This window comes from Thunnus thynnus, chromosome 2 (assembly GCF_963924715.1).
Source record: "Thunnus thynnus chromosome 2, fThuThy2.1, whole genome shotgun sequence".
Taxonomy (NCBI): domain Eukaryota; kingdom Metazoa; phylum Chordata; class Actinopteri; order Scombriformes; family Scombridae; genus Thunnus; species Thunnus thynnus.
In genome coordinates this window covers 36,178,022-36,202,252 of record NC_089518.1, presented here as the reverse complement: position 1 = coordinate 36,202,252, position 24,231 = coordinate 36,178,022, and the positions used below count along the sequence as shown (strand labels likewise).

The window sequence follows — 24,231 nt, the reverse complement described above, 5'->3', positions numbered from 1 at the left end:
CAATGTAAACTAGCCGTCCATCTGTCTGTTTTAGTTTAGAAGCTTTATTTATACAGGGGGGACTGTTAATTCAACATGTAGAGTTTCCTTTTGAAATGTTCTCCTTTATATTCTAAACATTAATATTAAAGTCAAATTCAAACTCTGTTTAAAAAGCAACCAGAGCTTTGAAATTCTGAGTCCAGTTTTGTTTGATGGGGTGTTTTTTTTTTCTTCTTTTCAAACAAAGCCATCATTTGAAGTTGAAATACACACACACACATATATATATATATATATATATATATGTAGAGCGTTAGAATAGTTTCTGAACTTTCTGAACATCAGTGCTGCTCTTCGCCTCCCTGCAGCCTTTAAAAGTTACATGAAATGAAACATGACTTTCACTTTGTTTCCACGGCAGAATATATACACATATTTAACAATTAATGAATGCAAAAAAAAAAAAAAAAAAAAAAAGCTTTTACTGTGATATGGTGTAACTTCAGTGGTGACCTCAGTCCTGATAGCTGCAGAAAATACCACAAATTACCAAAAATTTCCACTGTATTACACTCAGACACATATCAATACTAACATATCATCTCCCTGTTTAAAAAATTGACTGATAATAAGTGTACAGACACACTGCAGTTATAGTTAAATAAAATTATTTTCTCACATAGATAAATAACCCAGCAGGCAATTAAACTGAGGGATAACATTGTTTAGATTTATGAAGACTTATAATTAAGTTTGGCTGCATGAATGAATAATTACAGTCGGGCGAGGGAGACCGTTTTTCATGGCTCCGTAGAAATGAACAGTTTGAGAAGACGATAGTGTTTGAGGATGTAGGAGGAAGTTATTTCTTAAGCTTGTGTGTGTTCTTGTGTTCCTCAACAGTTTTATTGCTTTCTGAGGTTTTTTTTAATGTTTGGAGAGTTTCTCCACAGCAACACTGTATATTCAGAGGCAAGTACATGGTCTAATTAGTCCGAATAAACAACAGGGGGAAACCTGCAAAATGTAATATCCTGAAGTAGCCGATTGCTTTCAAGTCCCTGAAGAGAGAAAAAAGTCTTGTTTTATTCAACAGATTAACACAACAGCAAATTGGTTATTAATAATATCTTACAGCAGCTTTCTTGTTCTATTCACTTCATTTGAGTACATTCATATGAAGCAATTCTGCATGAGTGATTTGTGTTTAATGGTTGTTGTTTAGTGCTAATGCAGGAAGTAGTTTAGAGGTTTATATGGTGCAGGTGCAGGTATGAAGGTCACCAAGCAACCCCAGCTGTCTCCTTTTCATACAAGAAGTCAGCATTGACATTTCTAAAATATGTATTTGAGGAATATTCATTTGAAAAGTGTGCAGTGAACATTTGGTAAATTGGTTAAATAAGTGGATGACAAACATAATCCAGGCTGCATTACATCCTCCCCCCCCTCTTCACCCCCAAAGGTTTTTCTTTCTGATGGAAAACACACAAAGTGACCACCTGCATAGTAATTTCCTGATAATGGCTGAAAATGAAACATGAAAAAATCTATTTCCGACTGATTTGTTCCATCTGGCGCTCTATAACTAATGCTAATAGATGCAAACTGAAATGGATAATACTACATGGTTTGCTGTATCCCAATCTAGTAGTTATGTCATCAGTATTTTAGCGACGTACAGACGGCTTGTTATCATTTCATCTCTTCTAGGAGGACTTTCCGCTGTCACGTCCTGCCTGGCCTTTATCTGTTATTTTTGGACTCTTTGTGTATTTTGTTCTCTTGAGTTTTCGGTGTTGCACTAACTGCCTGGCTTTGGTTTTCTCTGTGTTTCCCTTGTTAGTTCAGCCCTGCTCTTAGTGTCTTTCCCAGTTTATCAGCTCCCAGTCTGCCCGTGTGTTGTGTCACCTGTTGTCTGATTACTTTAGTTCCTGTTTTATTTTGAAATGTTTGTGTCTTGTGAGCTTTACTTCCTATGTTTACCCCGCCTTTGTTGATTACCTCATGTGTTTCACCTGTGTTTAGTTTGCAATTACACCCTGTGTATTTCTAGTCCAATTTTCAGTTCGGTCTTTGTCGAGTCGTCTGCTTTCGTACTGTTTTTGTACTGAGTTTATTCTGCGTCGTTCTGCGTCTGTTCCTGTGGTCGTGGTCATTGTTCCTGGTTCTTGTATCTCAGAGTCTTTTGTGACTTTTGAAGTACTTCATTAAAAATTTCTGCATCTGAGCCAAGCGGCAACCTCCGGGGCTGTAAAATGTAGCCAACAGGAAGTGCCAAAAACTGCAGTTCCTTGAACGGCCACTTGAGGCTCCAAAAGCGAGTCAATCCCCATAGACCCCCATGTTAAAATGCCCAACTTTACAGCAGAAATAAACATGTTTACAGCCTGGTACAAACAACGGTTTAGGTCTCTATTGCTAATTTCCTCTTTCATGACAACTGTACGGGGGTGAATTTTTTTATAACTCACCCGTTTAAATCTTATTTAGCTGTAAAGTTATCATAATGAAGGACATGGCTGCTTTGAGTGACAGGTCCGCCAGCCGCTAGGTGGCTTGTTTCAGCCATTTGGCCCTTTTTTGATTGGCTGGGAGTTAGGCAGCGTCACGCACTGCCAAGATGGCGACGGCCGGAGCGGCTCACTTTGAGCTTCAAAACCGCTCTTCAGAAACCAACAGGTGACGTCACGGTAACTACGTCCATATTTTTACACAGTCTATGGTTTTGGTCCACCTGCTCCACTCACCTTTATGACATCCACCAGATTTTGGAACCTGGCTGCAGGGATTTGCTCACATTTAGACACAAGAGGTTCAACACTGATGTTGTTTGATAAAGTCTGGCGAACAGTCGGTGTTCCCAAAGGTGTTTGCTGGGGTCGAGGTCAGTCATTTCTTTATGTAGCTTGCTTTGTGCACGGGGGGGGGTGTTGACATATTGAAACAGGAAAGGGCCTTCACCAAACTAGTCTCAAAGTTAGAAGCACATTATATTATAAAAAACCTTTATATGCTGCTGTAGCATGAAGATCGGAACCAAAACCTGAAAAACCATCCATTACCTCCTTCTGTTCACTATCTCACTTTTCCTTCTTTGTTTTCTTCACTCAATTAGCCTCTTTCTACATATGATATATACTGAAGATAGGAATGTTTAGTAGGGGTGTGCCTGAATACAAATACGTTATTCGGCAAAGCACAAATAGTGAATATTTGTTTCATACAAATATTCTAAAAATTATTTGTTTTCGGGAAAAAAAACCCAAAAAACATGACAAATACCAGCGTGCAGGTCGGTTACATCACTATCTCAGTGTCTCTCCTCTGCTCCGCTGTTACGTCTATCAGCAGGCCTCAATGAGGGGAGTCACATCCACCTGCTGCATGACGCACATTTCCTAATTTGGACATCAGTCCTTGAGTTGGGGGTGTTCCCCAGAGATAAAGCTGAACTACTGACACAAGCTTCATTAACACTTATACTTAAAAACAAAAACAGGATTTTTAAGCCTCTTTCCACTTTTATTCAAATACAAATGCAAATAATTTTGCTGCCTCAACAAATACAAATACAAATACTGGGCTCTCTGCACATCCCTAATGTTTAGTTGATGAGAGTGTTAGAGCTAGAAATAGTGTCATTTACTGTCTCCTTATAGTCCCCCTGCAGTGTCAACATGTGTGTGTTACAGAGGGGTTTGAGTGTGTTTCCATATGAGAGGTATTGGGATGATGAGTGTGTGTGTGTGTGTGTGAATAATTTATCTGAGCGAGTCATGTGTGTTTTGCATGCTGTGATAATCATGTTTGCATGAGTGAAATATTTAAATGTGTTTGTGTAATTTTTCTATATTTGCACTCACATTACATGATAAACGTGCACCTGTCATGACCTCACAGTAATGTAACATAATGCATGTATATAAGTGATTTAAACACGGTTTACGCATTTCAGTTTACATATTGATGTGAAAAGCCAGACACATGTTTATATTCATTAACTATGCGTTGGTCTGTCTGACTGGCTGTGAACTGGATTTCTAGACTGTGTTTAGTTTGTGGATAAAAATAGAAAAGGACAGATTCTCTCTTTCTCTCTTTCACTCTTTCTCTCCCAACTCCCATCCGTTAATCTTCCTGTAAGCCTATTAATCATGGCTGTCTATAGGCCCAGAGGTCGACAGCCTGTCTCTGGATTGGGCAGTTCACACCCGAAGGCCTTAACCGGGAGTCGTGCTGTGTTCAGGTCTCGTGGGAAAAAGCTGTAGATATAAGCTTCCTACCTGCACGTACAGTTCAGGTTTGACCCGAATTAGTTCTACTGATATAGGTATTATGAATTATGTAAATCAGGGTCTGTATTTACTATTCAAGCATCTTAAATTAGGAAATAAGTCAAAAATGTGGTCTTACTTCTAGGATTAGGGGTAAAAAGTGTTAAATTAACTTTCCTAACTGCTTGGAGATGATGTGAGATCGCAGTCAGTCAGAAATGTTTTGGGAACACTTGATGACAACGAGCTTATTAACAGTTATGGTTTTAACAATAATGTAAGAATTTCCTTAAATGACGTTGTTTAGGATGCGATCACTCCTTCAACAAGATTTTTTGCAACAGAGAAAATGCAGCTTTGAAACAGTGACGATTTAAGTGTGACACAACCAACACTTAATTTAATACTTTAATATATCAAACTTTGATCAGATAATGTGCGTATTAATTCATTTCACCATCACTCAGCATGAAGTCATGGAAAAGTGTACACAAATTCCCTACTTTCAACTTGTAAATACCTTTATTTATTTAAAAAACAAAAATCCATGATGTGACTCAAGCTATTAATTAATATGGCAGCATATTTTTACATTTACTGTACATATAACCTTGGTTACCATAGTTACTCAGTTGCTTATATAAATACAGTAAAACCTACAAATAACAAATGGTGCTTGTTTATATATTTTTAATTTTCCCATCGTCTTACACAATATATTATCATGATTCTGACTTTCTACTTATAATAGAAGGACTTCTCTTTGCTGAACGTTGTGTAAGAAGTTTCATAAATAACTCTCAAGTCCCATTCGAAGGTTTTCAGCCTGATTCCTTGACCTGAAATTTCATAAACACAGACCCAGATTTCCCTAAAACATGTGCCTCGGATACCGGATCCCCCCTTTCACTGTTATTCCATCAATTATAATCAACAAAGTTTGTAAAAAAAATTGCGGGCTTTGTAGTCTCAAATAGTCTCATGATTGAAATTGGCAGCAGACTGCATGGATGAATTACTGACTGCCTTTTTTTTAGTGGGAATCAGGGTGTGAAATTACCATGAATCACCAGCCAAATGTTGGTAAGCGTTGGCTGCGGTTGGTAAGTTGGCTTCTTCTCCCAGTTTCCCGTGGCTGGTAGCCAGTCAGTCGTCTCAGTCGGAGGTCAAGCTTGTGCTAACAGTCGAATCGGCAGGTGATATTTATTTTCCTCATATACTTTTCTAATGATGCTGGATGACATATCGACAACATCCAGGTCAGATATGAACACATCTGTGGTTTCATACTTAGATATTCGTCTTAATCAGGTGGAGCTGTGCAGTTAATAGCACCTCGGTCCGCACCTCTGGATTTTTTTTTTCTTTGCTGTTAATCACAGCTGCCGTTTTTAATTTTTTGCTTCAGGGATTCTGGCTCGCTACACTCATGAAGAAATTAAAGTACAGTGCGCGAGCGTCGAGGCGACCTCCTGTAAACAGCAGCTCGTATCAAAGCGTGTGATTGCCGAGCTCGGTGCTGTAATGTGGCTTTATCCTCAAGAGGAGGGAGGAGGAGGAAAAAAAAAAAATCCAATTCTGGTTTCTGCTCTCAGCTGTCAAAACAAACAAGAAATTATCTTGTAACTAGTCAGGTGGAGTTTTCTGTCGAAATAGTTTGTTTCCAATGTTTAGCATTCAGGAAAAGAATTTGCCTGCAGAAGTAGCAGATACAGGACGACTTCCACAGCAAGAGATTGGTTTATTACCGCTAGGTGAAGCATCGGCCACAGCTGAATAGAGAGATAAACACTTGACTGATATTTGTATTAGCCAATAAGCCCATCAGTGGGCCAGAACATACAGTGCTAAGTATCTCAATCTCCCTTCTTTTCTCTCTGTTTTCCTCCTTCTTACACTCTGCTTTTTTTTTTATTTTTACCCCACAGCTCCGGTTTTTTCTCTCCAGTTTTTCCTGTCAGAGAAAAGACAGACAGGTGAGGAGAGGAGGATGGAAAGTAAGGTCAAAAAGTGAGAATGAGATGAAAGAAAATGGATGAGGGAGAGAAAATACTGCAAGAAAAGGGAATAATGAGACATGAAGATACTTAAAACCGTATGTTCTGCTTTACTGACAGTCTTATTATCCATTAAGGTGAAAGTCTCACCTCCATCTTTCTATTTCTATTTTTTCTGCCTCTTCTTCTTCTCATAATATCAACATCGCCTTTTCTATCCTCTTCTATTTTTCTTCCTCCTTCTCGTCTCTCTGCTCTGTTCAATCATTACAGTCGACATTAATCAGATCTTTTAACAAGCGGCGAGCCCTTTATTTACTCCGTATATTCACATAATGAAAGGAGCAATCAAGTGCAAGCAGCCACGTATATTGTTTGACCGGCTTGTCCTGCCGTCCAGATACAACAGTTTTACTGCTGTCATGCACGGAGAGTCGTGGGAGTTTCTTAAATGACATTTTTAATTTTTTGTGACAGATTAGGATTTTGAAAAGCAGGATTGATGTTTTCCTACAACTTGTTTCACATATGAAATGTATTAAAGGATGATTTTTCTCCACAGCAACATGGAAACCAGACTGTTTACCCCTTCAGGAGTTAGAATTTTTTAAAGCTGAAGTTTTTTAGGTCAAGTGCTTGGACTTTGTTATGGAAAGTCATTGAAAAAGTTTATGCAGTTCAAAATAATCACAACATTATTTCAATCAGGAGAGACTCGTAGTGAATGGTGTTTATTGAACAGTATGATAATAAATTTAAAAGTCTTTGGCGATTAGACTCCATCATGATGTGGTGTTAAAAGCATGAATAGGATAACCCCCCCCTCCGATGGAGTCTAGACACTGGAACGTGGAGGTCGGGTGGATGAGTGATGATCCGGGATGGAGAGGCGAAGAGCGAGCTCCAGTGTTGCGGCTGAGGAGGTGGATGGGGTGGAGGTGAACGCGATTATTGCCTGAAATGACAGCTGACAGCGACAGAGAGAGAGTTTTAAAGTTTGACAGCTAGGCTGTGATTGGCTGTTTAGAGATCGTGGAGAAATCTGATTCGTTAACTAGAAGTGACGCAACTAACAGCTGATGTGAAAGCGGGAAGAGCCGAGAGAGAGAGAGAGAGAGAGAGAGAGAGAGAGAGAATAAATGAATGATTAGATGATTACTCACACTGTTGTAATTTTAAAAAAAAAATCACATCAATCTTTCTTTTATATTAGCAGAATTAGTAGTAGAAATTGCAATGTGTATTTAATCAATTCTTATTTGTTTGTAGTCAATTTTTTGTGTTCTTGAACATGTTTGCAGCACGTTTCAAAGCTTCACTTTCAATTAAAATTTTAAAAGTCACACTCAGCCTTCAGCCTGGTTCCAGACCTCCGAACCGCATCTCAGATGTAATGTACTGAGGTTTGGTGATGTGCTCATTAATAACTGTTTTTCTGGGTGGAAAACTAGCTGATCAATCAAAGCTCTACGGGGCAGGATGAAGAACGAGGAGGTCATCTTCCTCTGCTGGAGCCAGAAAGACAAGGACAGAAAAAAGTTTCACAAAAACAGCAACGAGCACGGATGAGTCGGCTCACAGAAATATGTGATAACTATTATTATTAAACAGTAACTGAAACAAATGTGTCAACAGCTGGTGAGCAAAGACTTGTGACCCAAGCTGAGTGAAGTTATTCAAGCTTGAAACTGCTTTTACTTGTTCTTTAATATTTAGGTAATAAATATTATTTACACACCGGCTCGCTCAGTGAATAACGGCTTCTAAATGCCAGCAAGGATCCGGAGCGGGCAGGGAAAGCACACACAACATTTCATCACAAAACGCACCAGTGGAAGCCATCGGCCGACAGTAGAAGACTGCGAATACACTCAAAAACTCCCAGTAGGGTTACATTTCACAGAGTTAAAAAAACTCTGACTGTGGATGGAATTTGATATGAAATTAAATTTCATGTGTGTGGTTTTTGCAAAGTTAAATCTCTCTGCCTCCACTAACTGAGTTTCAGTGCAAAGTCAAATCTGCTGGATAGAATTTGCATAAAATTAAATGTCAGAGTGAGTGTGTGTGTGTCAGTGAGTGAGAATCCATATCTTCGAGTGGGCTCGCACCACCAACTGTGTCTGTCCAGATGTATTGGATAAAATTAGCATGAAATTGAATGTCAGAATGTGAGTGTGTGTGTGTGTGTGTGTGTGTGTGTGTGTGTGTGTGTGTCTTTCTGTCTGCAGCCGTGCACATATAATCTTTTTTCCATCCAATATCCAGATTGTTACCGTAGATGCAAAAACATATTGTGTTAAATTGTGCAAGAATCTCTTCACTTAAAATACTTTTAAATGTGTGTTTTACAGTCCAGTGCCATGCAGACTGCCTGTCATGTTCGGGGACCCCCGACCACTGTGACAGCTGCAGGGACCCCAAGGCCTTTCTCCATCGTGGCGGCCGCTGTCTGTCCGTCTGTCCAGCCGGCTTCTTCGCCGACGGACGAGTATGCACAGGTAGGATTGTCTTTTAGATATGTGCATCCAAAATAGCTCAAAACTGCCCCTTAACTTGCAGTTATTTCACTTTAGCGCCGCAGATGAAGCTCTCTGCAAATAAATTAGCACGCTGTTGCAACACTTGAGTATAAATACAGAAGGTATCTTAATTTTAAAATAATGAGGACACTGAAATCTCACCTTTGAAGGAGAGATATTTACCTTTTGAACCTGATTAAGGTAGTTTGCATCAAATATTGCCTTCTAAGCCTTCTTCTGAGTGACATCAGAGCACAAATAAGTCATAAACACACTGCAGGAATCTTTCCAGCGATACAGATATCTCACATCTCACAGGACAGTTAGCAGAGCAACGTTTAGATCTAACAGACAAAGATCTCTTTTAGATAATAATAATTTTCCTGATGACCCTCTGGAAGCTTTGCATTATGGTCTTTGTAGTCCGTACATCACAGTTTGGCAGCCCAGCACCTGTACAGAGAGTAAACTTTATAAAAAGTAGAATATTTCAACAATGTGAAATATGCATATATAAATATTCAAATATAAATGTAATAAGAAGCCCCACATACTTAATTTAAGGCACATCTCTCCTTGAACAGAATTATTTATTGAACATCATAAAGAGGAACTAAATTTAAGTAAAAGCACCAGCAGCTGAAAATAGATTAAACTTTTGGCTCCGCTGCAGCATCTCAGCGAGCCTGCAATAAAATATGAGACTTCAACTGTGTATGTGTGTGTATGTGTGTGTTTTTTTCTCATCCCTCTCACATATATGCATATTCGTGCGTTCTCACGGTCACGTTCGCCCCGCTCGAAAACCCAGCGAGACCACCTTGACCGAGCGTTGACCCGCGTCAGGCGTAATGTTTTTACATTTTACTGCATTGAATTCCCACCATCTGCCGTCCCGTCCCATTGACCTGTTCTCCTTGTGAGCCAGACATTTACTGCCCACAGCATTCATGAAGCTGTAAAAAAAAAACCCAAACGCCCCGACGCTGTAAAGCTATCAGGCACAGATAAAGGTATTAACTTTGAAGCCTAAGCTGCTAAAAGTTAGCGGCCGAGTCTTTAACAGCGTTTCCACTTTGTGTGTTTAGAAATATAAAGAACGGGCCGCTTGGTTGCTGAACTTTATGTAACCGGGCAAATGTTCCAGCCAAGATAGAAGCAAAACACTGTAGAACATATAACAGAGACATTACAAAACCAATAACTGTGTATTTATTAACCAAAGGATTAACAATACAGATATAATTAATAAAATAGCAGCAGTAAGTGTAGCATCACAAACAATATAAAACAGATATCTAATTTATTATTAATGATTAAAACTCTTTAAAATGACAATGAAGATGTTGCCAGTTCCCACTTTTTATAACAAGAGGTTATTAAACCTTCATTAAATGTTACTTAGAATTCAGATTTGACCCTATCATGAGTCACTGAAGCGAAGATAAATGTGATACATGGCGTGGAAATACAATGAACTGATGAACATTCCTGCGAGATCAATTCTGCACAAAACATTCATCAAAAAACAATGATTCTGCAAAAAAGAAAACCCAGTTCCATTCAAAGACGACGTATTTTTACGTTATCTGCTAAAGGATGCTAACGTTAGGCAAGTGAAACAACTTCTTTAAGGTTTGGGAAAATAATCCACTACAAGCACAATACACTGATGTGCTTTTAGTTAGTTCGTTCCAATACTGATCAATATATGAAGTCAAGACTACAGAGTGCAGGTTGTTGCAGGAAGATCTTGTGTAAAACCTAAATTTGCAGCACTTTTCAATGATTAATTGAAAGTCTGCTTCAAATAGTTCATATTTAATTTGATGCAGTGTCATGCACTGCCAAGACGGCGACGGCCGGAGCGGCTCGCTTTGAGCTTCAAAACCGCTCTTCAGAAACCAACGGGTGACGTCACGGTAACTACGTCCATATTTTTATACAGTCTATGGGCGCAACACATACAAATGAATATAAAATGTTGGAAATGATGGCGCTTTAATCAAAACCAACTTTTATCAGCAGCATATTGGACACGGTGTCATCAGCTGAACTTATAATATTTATAGAAACCAGTAAGGCCACCACTGGTCCACCACAGTGCCATCCATCTCCTTTTGTTTTCTTCTGATGATCCTGTTTATATTTGTGAGCCTAATGTCACATTGAAACATCCCCCCCCCCCCCCCAACAACTTCTTTAATCTTTCTGGACATCTTTCTCCTCTAGTCAATCTCTTTCTAATCTGTAACATGTCCATCTCTCCATTATCATCATCATCTTCATCCTGATCTTTCTTTCCTCCACTTGCTCTCCTCTTATTTTTTTTTCCTTCTGTCTCTCACTCTGTGTAGGCGGCTGTGAGGTTTAAAGGGGATTTGGTTGTTTTTTTTTTTTTTTACTCTGTAATCTTGAGATTTCTTATTAAAGAACATCACAAGTGCCCTCATTGCATTTTTTTTCTCTCCTGTTCTATATGCACTGCTTTCATTATTATCTTTATGCATAAGTTGATTACATTGCACCAAACAGAGAGTCATCAGTGTCAAAAGTAACCTTCAATATCAGAATATGTGGACGAAACAGTGCATCACTTATTGTTCAGTGTAATATAATTCATCTCAGTGGGCACAACTTTCTTTCCCACTGCAGGTTTTACTCTGGCAAACAATGTTTTTACCACTTTATACCGTATATGGACATTTTTCTTCAACTCTGCAGGTTTCGTATAACTCCGCTCCGGTTGGTGAAATGATTAAATCAATAAAAACTTGATTTACTTTTGTGAAAACAACACTTTAGTTTGCCAACAGCACTTTTTGGGGCGGCTACATACTGTACGTAGGTTGCAGAGAAAGCAGACACCGACCGATTTTAAATGTCACACTAAAGCAAAAAGTTTTGCAAAACTCAAGAGTCGGTGTTGGTGATAAAGAGAGGACGCATCATCTTCTGAAAGTCTCCAGCAGCGTTGCCACCCACCGTTACCTGCCTCCACTCCATCTGCAAGTCTAAAATGTAAATATTGAAAAAGGGGCAGCTGACAGTTTTTTGTGGACAGAGAGGACAAATTCATTTAAAGATCCCTGCCAGACATGCTTTAAACCATAGATATACCATAATAATATGTGTCTGATATGATTTTTTTCCACAATTACCTCATTAAAATCTTTGACATCTCCTTCTTCTCCCTCATTGAAAAAATCTATAAAAATGTCGTTGATTGGCTCCAGACTAGTTGTGATGTCACTAATCCTGCTCGTATGTACACGCCTTTAACTGCTTGATTTTTCTATGTGAGCACAGAGAAACTTTCCTCCTCCAGCAGATGAATATCACTCTGCACAGTGAAGCTCAAACATCCAGCTGAAAGAACAAGAAGAAAAACATGTTTTTGAGTGGGAAAAAATGGCCGTTTTATGTGGGAAGCAGCAGCAGCGTCCTGCCATGATGTACCACAACTACAGAGTTGGTGGAAACACACAGTCATACATATTTTGTTTTCCCTTTTCTTAAAAGGGGAAATGTGCACAACATTTACATGGAAATATATTCTGTGATTTCATCCGGGAGTTCAAGTTTCCTTCCACAGTCCGAGAACATCCTCAGCCGGTCAGACTCTAAATCACCCGCAGGTGTGAGAGTGAGAGTCCATGTTCACCTTGTAGCGAGCTGTCCTGGTTCTCCTCCGCGAGCTGGCTAAGCTATGACAGGCAGCCTGAAACCATAAATAAAGCTGAGATAGGAAGAGAAAATGAAGTTTTGAATTAACTGACAGTCACAGTCTCTCCTCTCCTCTCCTCTCCTCTCCTCCTCCTCTTCCTCCTCCCACCACAGCCTGCCAGTCATCCTGTGCCACCTGTTCCAGTAGGTGGGATTGCCAGTCCTGTAGCTCCCAGCTGCCCCTGCTGAGCGCTGATAGCGGGCAGTGCCTGGCTTCCTGTCCTCCCGGTTCCTACCAACATGACCACACACACTGCCGCCGTGAGTATCTGGGGGGGGATTCGATGTGACTTCCTTTACTGTCGAAATGGTATTTTAGCTCAAGGAAAAGGGAAATTCCAGCAGCTTTTCATTTCACTGTAAGCTTTGCTAAATTTGAGTTGAGATTAATTAGATCAGATGATGCTAATTAGACAGTTAAATGTGTTACAGTTCATCTTAATTTGGAGACTAATAAATCTAAATATACTTGACATATATGACATATGGAATAATGCAAGCTATATGTATAATAATTCCAAATAATCTACAATATTTTAATATAAACATCAAAATATGAACATGCTGAATATCCCTCTATATTATATAAACAGCCAATTAGCCAAATTATAGCTTTTTCTTCTCCTGACTCCTCTCCTCGTCTATTTTATTCACTTCTATTCTTTAATCACACACTTTCACACAGATGTTTCTCCGTGTGTCATACTGACACGTCTTCAAATCCCAGTATCTGTCAATCACTTGGTTTCAGAGCAGCAGCAGCAGCCTTTGGCAGTGTGGGGCAAGAAGTGTATCCACAGTTCAGTAAACACACAGTTTAGCTGTTGGTCTCCACACTCGGTGTGTCACAGTGTTTTGGATGCCTCAGATAAACTCCGTGTGACTCGGTTCCAGCGGATTGGTTATCCGAAATAACTTGGAGTGGATGTTTCGACTGAATATTTTACGAAGTGATGAAGGAGAGAAGTCTCTCTCTGGGGTCCAAGTAATATTGCCTCGATATTAAAGGGAAGAAGCCAAAGACAGTCAGTGTTTGGAAGCAAAGAGCAAGTCTTGGTTTTTATTGCATGTCTGCTGAACTGTTGCTGCACTTTGGCTCAATCTCCTCCGGCGGGATTGTTTTGAAGAATTAGTTAAATTTTAGCCGTCTTAAACAGCGACTACTGAGCGTGCTTCACATTTCTGTCACAAAAAAAAAGTTTTTACTTTTTAAACTTCTGCCAGTTTTTCGTCCGTCTCTCCTCTTCCTCTTATTCGCCGCAGTCTTTCAGAAGAAACCAATTAAGCGTTTGAAAATTGATTTGGAATTGAAAATGAAATTGTCTTGAAAATTGTCCAGCGTCGGGTTTTTTTTTGTTTTATTGTTATTTCACTCAACTGAAGCTGAGTGCTGCATTATGCCGCTCTCTCTCTCTCTCTCTCTCTGCCTCCTGTCAATCACTAGACACCCACAGATAAAAACCTCAACATCTCCGCCAGGTAATAATCCCTTAAAAAAAAAACAAAATCTCAAATCCATCTCTTATTTATCGAGGTTTTCTTGACTCTTTGCTGCAGTTGATTTCAACATTATGAATATTTTGATTAGAAATAAGTCAAGATTTAATAAATCATTGGCACAACATCGCAGTAGCAGAGAAATGACTTAAAGTCTTGGGAATGAAAGCTTTGGCTTGGTCTTTGTGGACATTATACCCCGACCAATCATAGTTTAGCATCCTCCATGACTTGGATGAAATTCACTTGACAACAACATCATTATGCATAAAAGAGCTCTCAGATCCTTCAAGAGAAACTGCAAAGAAGTCTTTCTGCACGAACGTTTTGAGGCCACTTTGACTCCCTACATGGGATCAAACAAGCCGGTAATTAGATGTGGGTAATGGCAACGTGAGACAAGAACTCCCTACCACTCTTAGTTAAACAAAACCCTAGAAAAAAAACCCCAGACATCATCATTATTAACTGATTGTCTGCAGAAGGTTACGAAGCTGAAACCGTCACACAGCCATCAAACAAAGAGAAAAAGAGAAAGTTATCACACCCGACATTAATCTTGTTCCCGATGCTGCACGTCTGTTAAGTTGAGCCCATCGACTGTAAATAAACATGGACGTCATGACGGCTCCCCATAAGTGAAGCCAAAACATCTCGATCATAGGTCATAAACCCCGCCCCCTCCATGTTAGTGGATGGGACATGAGCCAATCTAAAAAAGATGGTTTCTGTCATTTTAGGTTGTTTTTATCACGCTGATGTTTTTTATTAGTTTGTTTTCAATGAGATATTTGACAGTATAAAAAGTGAGCGTGACGTCGTGATTGACAGCTGTGACAGCCGCTCTCAAACCTCCGTCAGGCGGCGGGACGGCTGATGGCTGTCATCCAGGCGCCCGACTCATCCTGCTCCAAATGACGTCACACAAGCAAGATGGCCGCTCCCAGAAAGGGATATATTATATAGCTTCACTTTTGCACAGTGGCAGGAAGTTGAGTTTATTTACAGTCAGTAGTTTGATCCCTGCGTTCATTTGCTTCTTCTGATGTTTGACAAATTATAACTGTGATATAAATGTGAATGTGATTCAAGTGACTGATTGTTACAAGCATGTTGCGTCAGATCTAAAAGACTGAACCACGGGAGCAGACAGAGGTTAAAAACTGTCCAAATGACACATGCAATCTTGTTTTATAACCTTCCAAGAGTTTCTTCAATCTTAATGGTGGATAAAAGCAAGAAGGGAGTCTAGATCCCTCAGCACACGGCGCTAATGCAGGGTAATTGCACAACGAGCGCCGTCCATATTGACTGTTACTCAACCCAACCTACCTCAGAGGTCTCCCAACGCTCTGAAAGCCCCGAACCCATAAATAAAACCGCGGCTCAGAGAGCTAAACCCCCGTAGGCATGCTAATATACTCGGACGGTTTGGCTGAGCTCCTCCATCGATTGGGGAAGACCTGCTGTGACTCCTGGGAATGATGGGTAGAAATAGAAAGAGAAAGAGGAGGGGTAGGTGAGAGAGAGAGAGAGAGCAGAGAGTAACCACAATGTGATTACAGTCTGGCCAGTTCCACAGCTCAATTTCACACCTTAATGAATATTGTCAGGAGGATTGGAATTCCAGACCTCCCAGTGCACCAGCTCCTCGGACCTCCTTAAATAGGAGAGAGAGAGAGCAGCTTTGTTTCATCCTGCCTTCATTCATCATCCGGCTTTATGTACTGTATACAGTGCTAGCTATTGTACAAACCCATTGTGGAAATCCTACCTCATGAATTTATGCTGCCGTGCATCAACGGCGGCATCCGATGCAGAATCCTCCTCTCATGTATTAATCCGGCATCTAGCCTACATTTCATACTGTAGATGCTGCTTCAAATCTTGCACAGCAAATTAATGCAACTGTTGTGCAGGAAAGTCCCCTGTCATGCATTTATCCTGCAAAAAAAAAAAAAAACTTTCTTCAGTGGAGCCAAATACACAAACCCCTCGTGTGTCTCAGTCAACTAGTTCTTTTAACCTCCGACGGGCTTTAACGAGAGCAGAACCTCTCGGTTATTCCCCAGCCGTTTTCCTCCTGGGGACGCGGTAGAAGAGTAGCGGCGGGAAGTGGGACTCAACAGCGACTGCGGCTGTAAATTAGCCGGGTGCTCGGGTTGAAGCTATTAGGTGAACGAACTCTTATTCCGAAGCTTGTTTATGCGGGAAAAAGGGAGGGAAAGGTAGAAAGGAAGGAATGAGAGGGAGAGAAGAGAGAAGAGAGATAAGAGGAGATGGGAGTTGACAGGAGTAATGAGTGTGTGCTGGAGAGGTTCGCACCTGATTGTAATATTTCTTGGCAGAGGACCAAGACCACCCAGAGCCCGCTGCGTTCCTGCAGCAGGCCTACCGGGAGTTTTGTTAACACCTCTCTGTCTCTGACTGAAGGCTTTACTGCTCCTGCATGCTTTCAAAGTTGGCTTGTTAATAATAACGAGGGAGGTGTTGTGTTAGAGATACTTCTCCCCTTCTTCTTTTTTCCTCTCTGTCCTCTCTAACCCGATCTCTCCTTTGTCTCTTTTCTCTCTAATGGCTCTGTGAGTTTGTTTCTTGAACGGTGCAGCTGCAGACTAGACGTAAGAGCCTGTTTTCAGTGTAGAATATGTCTTATCAAATACATCCTGCTGTTACTAATCTCAGACCTATTACACTCACTGCTTTAGAAGCATACAAAAAAACATGTCCTGGTACTGAGTCCAAAAAACATTAACTGTGATTTTTTATATCCCAAAGTACTCGTGACACCGTTATCTGCTCCTTTTACAGTTTCATCAGTGTAACATGGGTTTCGTCGGACTTGACGAAGAGCCGTTTTCGGTCGAAATGATGCAATAAAGAAGAAATTATAAAGGGAGCGTGTACAATTCTTACAAGGCCTTCATAACTGACTCTGAGTGTTTCTGTAATCTTACCAGTTAAAATGATTATATCCACTAGATCAGGGGTTCTCAACTGGTCTCACACTGGGACCCACATTTCCCCACCGTCATTAAGTCGCGACCCACTTTTATAGAATTCAAACCAAGCAAATTTATTTTTCAAAAATATCCTTCGAAAACACACGTATGTCATCTTTTTTTAACATAAATACATATAAATGTACATATATATATATGGGCTTCACCGTCTTGCCTCCGAACAAGTGAACGTCGATCAAATGATGGTTACCATGGCTACGGCGCAAGACTGCTGCACATCTCTGACGCATGCCTGTCAAAATTTATATTTTTTTTTTTCAAAATAAAAGACAAGTCCAACATCAGATGTGCATTAAATATTATTTATTTTTGTCCCACCCAGAACGGCTCCGCGACCCACTTTTGGATCGCGACCCACCAGTTGAGAATCACTGAACTAGTTTAAGGTTAAAGAAAGTTTGTTGTGGGCGTACAGTTAGAGGAAAATGTCCTTAATCGTTAAAAAAAAAAAAACAAATTGGATCTAAATCAGGTGTGTTACTACTCATTACTCTACACACACGTTATCACAGCTAAACATCGGTCATTTATGTGTTTCAGCAAAGCCACCGATGCTGTTATTTGTCAGATGATGACGGTGGGATATTTTCCTCCTTGACCGGCTTCTTCCTCTCTTGTTTTGGACATCAGTATCACCAGGAAGTACGCCTGTATCGGATGATTCTGCACCTTGTGATTTACATCCAATGCCAACGTTCAGTGTCAGTGCATGAAGTAGTGCGACCTTTGTGTAACGAGGTGGAGAGTGAGTGATATAGAGGTCTGATTGCTTTCATTATAGATTAGTCGTTTGATCAATAAAATGTCAGAAAACTGTGAAAAAATGAAGATCACAGTTTCCCAAACCTCAAGATGCAACCTAACATATGCTGTTTTGTCCCGACCAGCGGTCCACAACCACAAGATAATCAGTTAACTAACATCAAGGAAGTAAGAAACCAGAAAATACTCACATCTGAGAATTTCTGTCAGTCAACTAATGAATTAATTGACTAATCATTGCAGCATTTTCTACTTTGATGCTGAAGGCCAGAGTTTGCGTCCCATCACAGACCACAATTTCATTTTGGCTTTTTAACCATAAACATGATCTTTCCCTGATTTTATTCAACTGTTTTTGTTTCCTAACCTTACTGAAGTCTTTTAGTTGCCTTAACTTTACCATATCTAACCTTACTTTCACAGTCTTTCCCTCACCTTCGATGTGGCACTGCAACTTTCAGGGCTTATAAAATCTAAACCGTTGGCGTTATTACAAAGTTTTTAACAACTTGTGTTCAGCACAGTGTCATAAGTCATGTGTCAAAGTTTGAAGCAGATACCATTAACGCCCTCGGAGGAGATAGCGTTTGTTTGGGGGCCAAAATTGGGGCAAAGTCTTATTTTGAAAGGCTGATTGCAGACTTCCTGTTGGATTTAGGTCAGGGGTGTCAGAGTATGATTTGTAGGTCTTGATGAGACGAATAATTGAGTTTTGGTTTGATCTCTCTACGACATTCCTACGGGCCTTGGCGGCTATATTAGTTACATAGGTGGCGCTCTCGAGCACATTTTGGCACTTTGGTGGTTATTTTTTACGTTATATCAAATTTTTCACCAACTAACACTTGTAGTTGCCTTAACTTCACCATACCTAACCTTCCTTTCACAGTCTTTCCCTCACTTTAACCATACTGTAGTCACTGTGGGGAGATGATGGAGAAACTGAGAATTTTAGAAACGTTAGCGTTCACAGAACAGAACATAATACAGGATTATGCAGAATCCTCCAGTAGTGAATGTTCTCGTACGGTGATAGCGTTGTTTCACAATTCAAAACTGGATGCAAATATGTATTCATGCACACTAAGCCAGTAAAGATCATGTTTTAGAATATAAAACACCATATGAGAAAGCAACCAAACATCTGTTTATCTTCCTCTTTTCTTTATCGTCAGGTTCATTCTTTAAGGAGGCAGAGAGGAAACTGGTTTATATTTAGTTTACAGTCCTTTTTGAATCAGATTGTCCAGCATATAAGCCTGACATAATCTCTAAAATGTATATTTGTTTTTACGTAAAGTCTCTTTTTTAAGAACACTATTTCTACTCGATATCTCTCATTTATACTTCACCTGAGAAGAAGAAAAGCTTTTTTAGGGGGGAGCTATAGTCTGTTTTTTGTCTCTGAACTAGAAAACACTTTGGCATTCATGGCTGTTTTTTGTTAGGTATGATTTCACAGCTGAGTGTCATGAGACTTTGTTGAAATCGATGCTAGCTTGACTGTATCACCCTGTTTCTTCCTCTGTTACTTCAATTCCTGCCTTTCAGTTTCATTGTGAATGTGACAGTCAGGAGCCGAGGCAACCATGACAACAGCACAGTTCTTCTGGCTCTCCGCTCCTGTTAAAAAAAAACAACAACAACAACAACAACAACCTTGACGTACTATTGTGGAATTTTTTTTTTCTTCTGCATTCTTGCTAATTTAATTCTGCGCTTCAGCAGGAGAAGAAATGATGTTTTGGGAGAATCAGATTTAGTTCTTCCTTCATGCTGTTTAGAGGTTGAAAGGAACAGCGTGGTAGCTGGTTGTTTATGTGCTGTTTCTCTATAGGTTAAACTCGTGTTATGTGTTGTTTTCGAACCCTCGGGAGTGTCAGACTATCTCAACAACCAATCACTGTAAGAGGAGATGCTCTGCTGTAAGCATGAATAGTGAATGGATCTGTAACTGGAAGAGAGAGAGAGAGAGAGACTGTATTCTTTTCTGATCTCTGTAACTCAGGTAATACTCTCCGGGAATGTAATGTAATGCATGATATTGATTGGATGTTGAGATAGTCTGACACTTCTCCTCCCGAGGTACCAGCCTATCTGCAAACAGCACGGAAGACGAGCTTAACCTATAGAGAAATGGCAAACCTCTTATATAAGACACTTGATGTGACATAATTCAATTCAAATATGTTTTTTCACAGTGAACCTATCAGAGAACGGCACATAACAGAGTTTTTTGCTTACTCATAAGCTCATCTCAGGTCCTGTTTACTCAGCTCTCACACGAGCTGCAGCGCACGTGTGTCTGCAGTCTGACAGACGCATGTATGACAGAAACAATATATAGAAATACAGTAATAAAATGATAAATGATAACACTACATGCTGTTTTACTTTGACAATGCCTCTGCCTCGCCTGGTGACAGCTCAGGAACGCCTCGAGGGAATTTCTCCAAATTTGGCGCAAACGTCCACTTGGACTCAATGATGAAGTGATAAGACATTGGTGGTCAAATGTCAAAGGTCAAATGTCACTGTGACCTCACAAAACATGTTTTTTTTTGGCCATAACTCAAGAATTCGTAGGCTAATTATGACAAAAATGAGTGAAGACAGTATGTTTCTTCCCAAATCCATTTTGCCAAAAAAATACACTTAATAGCTTTTGTTAAATTCCTTCAAAGTCTTCACTACAAATATTAAATGGATGTAAACTGTAATGTGATTGGCTGGTGGAGACTCTAGTTATCAGCTGTATTGTAGTTCTGGTCATCTATATATATCTCTGTAGTGGTTTCAGTTTGCAGCTTCTCAAATAAAAAGAGGCTTTCATCTCTCAGTGACCAGGTGTCAGAATAAACACTCACGTGCACAAACCTGATTCCATTTCCGATTTCATCCCAGTACCCGGGGATTCTCCGTTTTATTCCCTTTATTTTTTTATTTATTTCATTCTCTTCCTCTTTGCAAAGCTGTTTGCTCTGTGCTCAGTTTAATTGCCGAATCTCTCACCCCATCTCGTTTTATCACTCGAGGTTTTTTTGGATGGGAAGGGGGGGGGGATGGATGTGAACCACAGCAGGCCCCCAGTAATCGTGTGCCCCCCCCCCCCCCCACCCCGGTCCCAGAAGGACAGAGAGCGAAGATTATCCGCTGCACTGTGTGACTGTGCATTCATCTCAACCTCCCCTGGTTTATGCAGAGTAGGCTTTAGAGAGGAGGAGGAGGGTTTTTTTTTTTTTTTTTTTTTTGGCAACTGGCCTGCTAGGATTACATTTGCTGATAACATTGCGCTTCGGGCTGCACAGAAAAATAAATTGCTTTCCTGCACGGGGCAAGGTAAAGGACGTGTAATTCCCTTGTTGGCTATAACCATTTTTTGGAGTGTGTGTGTGTGTGTGTGTGTGTGTGTGTGTGTGTGCATGTGTGACCCAGTCATATAAATGTAGGAGTCCCATCTTGTACTGAATGCTTGTAGATGCCTGATTTGTCCTTTTGCTTCACCTGCAAGTAGAGTAGTGTACAAAACACATGTACATGCTGAAGTGGTATTATCTGATGAAAAGGATTTGCACATTTAGTGATTTATATGCAGCTGTGGGGAAAAAAACAGTGATGCACATGTGCAGTAGAACAATTAGGAATTTCTGCATGATAGATGTCAAATAAATGACTGTACTTTGTCATTTGACTGAAGGGCAGATAGAAAGAAAGACATTAAAATTGGACATGGACATGAACACAATAATAAAAAAATAAAAGGATGAGAGAGAGAGAGAGAGATGAGGAGAAATCCAGTGTGAAACTGGAGAGAGGCCAGAGGGCTGAAGCAAGCAAGAAAAAGGCTGGGATGGAGAAGAAGAAGAAGAAGAAGGGCATCATGGGAATAGAAGGGTGCACATATTCAGAAACACAGAGAGAGAGAGAAAGAAGAGGAGGGAAGATAGAGAGGGAAGATAGACAGGGAGACGACGGCAAGGAAACAGGAAAAAGATGAGAGTCGTAAAAAAATCGAAACGTGAAGCCAGGAAACTAGTTCACCTGTCAATCTACCTGACAGCAGAGGATTCAACCGTCTTCACACAGGACTAAACAAGAAACTTTGCCGTGACCTCGAGACGTCCTGACCCAGACGCTAGCTGTCCCATACGGACCCGGACCTACAGCCAAGACAGAAGGTTCTGATTTAAAACCATGACTGGGCGCTTCTGTTTTTAACTGGAGCAGCTTTTATAGACTTTACGGTAGACGGAGAAAGGCTTTTCCTCCCTTTACTTTATTTTTATGAACTTTATTTAGTAGATGAGATTATTATTAATATATTAAACATATCAGCAGTCATACATATCTTGAATTGTACTTAATTCATTTGATTTGACAGTCAGGTATTGATTACATGTAGATGTTGAGGCTACTTAAATATATATCACACTAAATAGTTAAGACATTATGATCTTCTGGCCCTTTGCTTCAAGAAATTTTCTCTAACTGGACGTCTTTAAAGTTTAGTTGAATACCCCTGATTTATATTACTGCGACTGATTGATTGTGACTTATTATGACTGATCACATGACCTTTTTCCTTTGCTGAGATAAAATATTAAAATGACAGAGACTCAGGGGAGGATTGAACAGCAGAAATCGAGTAAAGCTCAGCATGGAAGAGAGTAAAAATAGCTAAATAACAAGGGGATTAAAACAAAAAATTACATAACCCTGTTGGAAGTAAAGTGTTTGTGGCAGAAGAAGAGAAAGACGCCGCATGTCGTGCTCCTGCCGGGGAGTACGAGGATGTTTGTGTGTTTTCAAGACGATAAAGAGAGAAGCATGAGGAGAGAAAAAAGAGAGCAGATACGAGAGTTTTTACCTGAGAACAATCGGTAGCGAAGAGCAGATTTATCTCACGCTGCGATAACGTGTTTAGCCGCTTTCTGACGTCTCCTCCCGTTAATTGAGGGAGATCTTCATCAGCGTTTCTTAAACGGCGCCGTTTGAATTAATTACTCTCTCCTCGTGTGAATCTCTCTCCTCTCTCTCTACTTTCTCGTCGCTTTCTGGATTCTCCTCACATCTCTTCTTCAGTCCTTCTGTCTTTCTTTCTCCATTTACTTCTCTTGACCCTTTGACCTTGCTCGGTCTTCTTGTTACCACCTGTGTGTGTGTTTTCTTCTCCTTCCATCTTCATACTCACCCTGCAGAGTGTCTGTCTTCAGTATGTGGAACAAAATATATCACACTCATAAAACTAACATCAACCAAAAGACACGATGGGGGTTCTCACTGGAAAAAAATAACTTTTGAGACAGGTTTTGAGGACAAAACGGTTTTATTCAAACCTGAACTGAAGGTTTATGGAAGTGTTGTCAGGATTCATGAGTCCTCAGGAGATCTACAAAGACCTTTTACGGCTTATCAGCCAAATCTTTATGTTGTCAAGCTCAAATTCCAATTTCAGACTTTGTTGAACTTTATTTGGACAAGCAAACAAAAACCAGCCAGAGGTTCCTTTTGATTTCCCTGATTCCCAAAGATCTCACTGATAAGCCTGAGCTCTGCCTTCACAAATTTACCTTAAGATTTACAAACAGGATAGAAAGCGGTCGATTCTGGATGTAACTACTTTCTATCTGAGGCTGAGCTCATCAGGTTTCCCCACAACAACTTCATGTTTCAGAGAAAAGCATGTTTTCTTTGGGTTTTCAGTTTTAGCTGCTCTAACAATCATTGATCAGTTTCCTTTAATAAATCCTTCATAAAGCGTTGAGAAACAGCTGGATATATTTTTAAGGAGGATGAACTGATTAGACTTTGGTGGTCAAAGGTCAACGTCACCACGATAATGACATGAAATATCAAATAAAGTTTATAAATTATTAGTTTATATAGTCGTATAGTTGTAACAGGACACATGTAGCTCAGATGATTTGGTTGCGTTCTAGCTGTCTAAAGTCATCCAGAAATGAAACTTATATCAGAGCGGTATTTTTCAGGACGGATGGTCACGGGAGGAATCGAACCCTTGACTCTGGTGTTATGAGAGCACTGTGTTCTCTAGCACTGAGATATACAGGAGCACGACTAAACCACGCGAGCTAGCAAGCTAATGGAATCCCGTCAGTATCAGCTCACACACACTGGCCAGATGAACTGTATTTTAAATGACAAACCAACACAAAACTCTGCACATTGTTTAGTTATAGGGACCATAAATATTTATAAACACCTTATTTTAATTTTGCAGGGCGTCTCAGGCAGAGGACGAGAGTTTACCTCACTATATAATATAACACACTCACTATTGGCCACTATTATCTCCAGAGCGGCGGACAACTGTGGACACAGGAGCGAGCAACTTTCACAAAAAAGTCACATTTCCCCTGGTGGAATAGCGGTTAGGCGTGTTGGTGTGTTGCACCAAATGTAACATGTGCTCCATTTACAACGC

The 24,231-nt window shown here is 40.1% G+C and overlaps 1 protein-coding gene across 2 annotated transcripts in view; it reads left to right on the top strand.

Annotated features, from left to right (window-relative positions):
* fras1 (Fraser extracellular matrix complex subunit 1) overlaps positions 1–24,231 on the top strand; it is a 293,698-nt gene that overhangs the window by 121,951 nt on the left and 147,516 nt on the right. For both annotated transcript variants that reach the window (XM_067572464.1, XM_067572456.1), the window contains exons 12-13: positions 8,611–8,757; positions 12,619–12,765. In XM_067572464.1, coding sequence (XP_067428565.1) covers positions 8,611–8,757; positions 12,619–12,765 — 294 coding nt within the window. The remainder of the gene's footprint in view (positions 1–8,610; positions 8,758–12,618; positions 12,766–24,231) is intronic.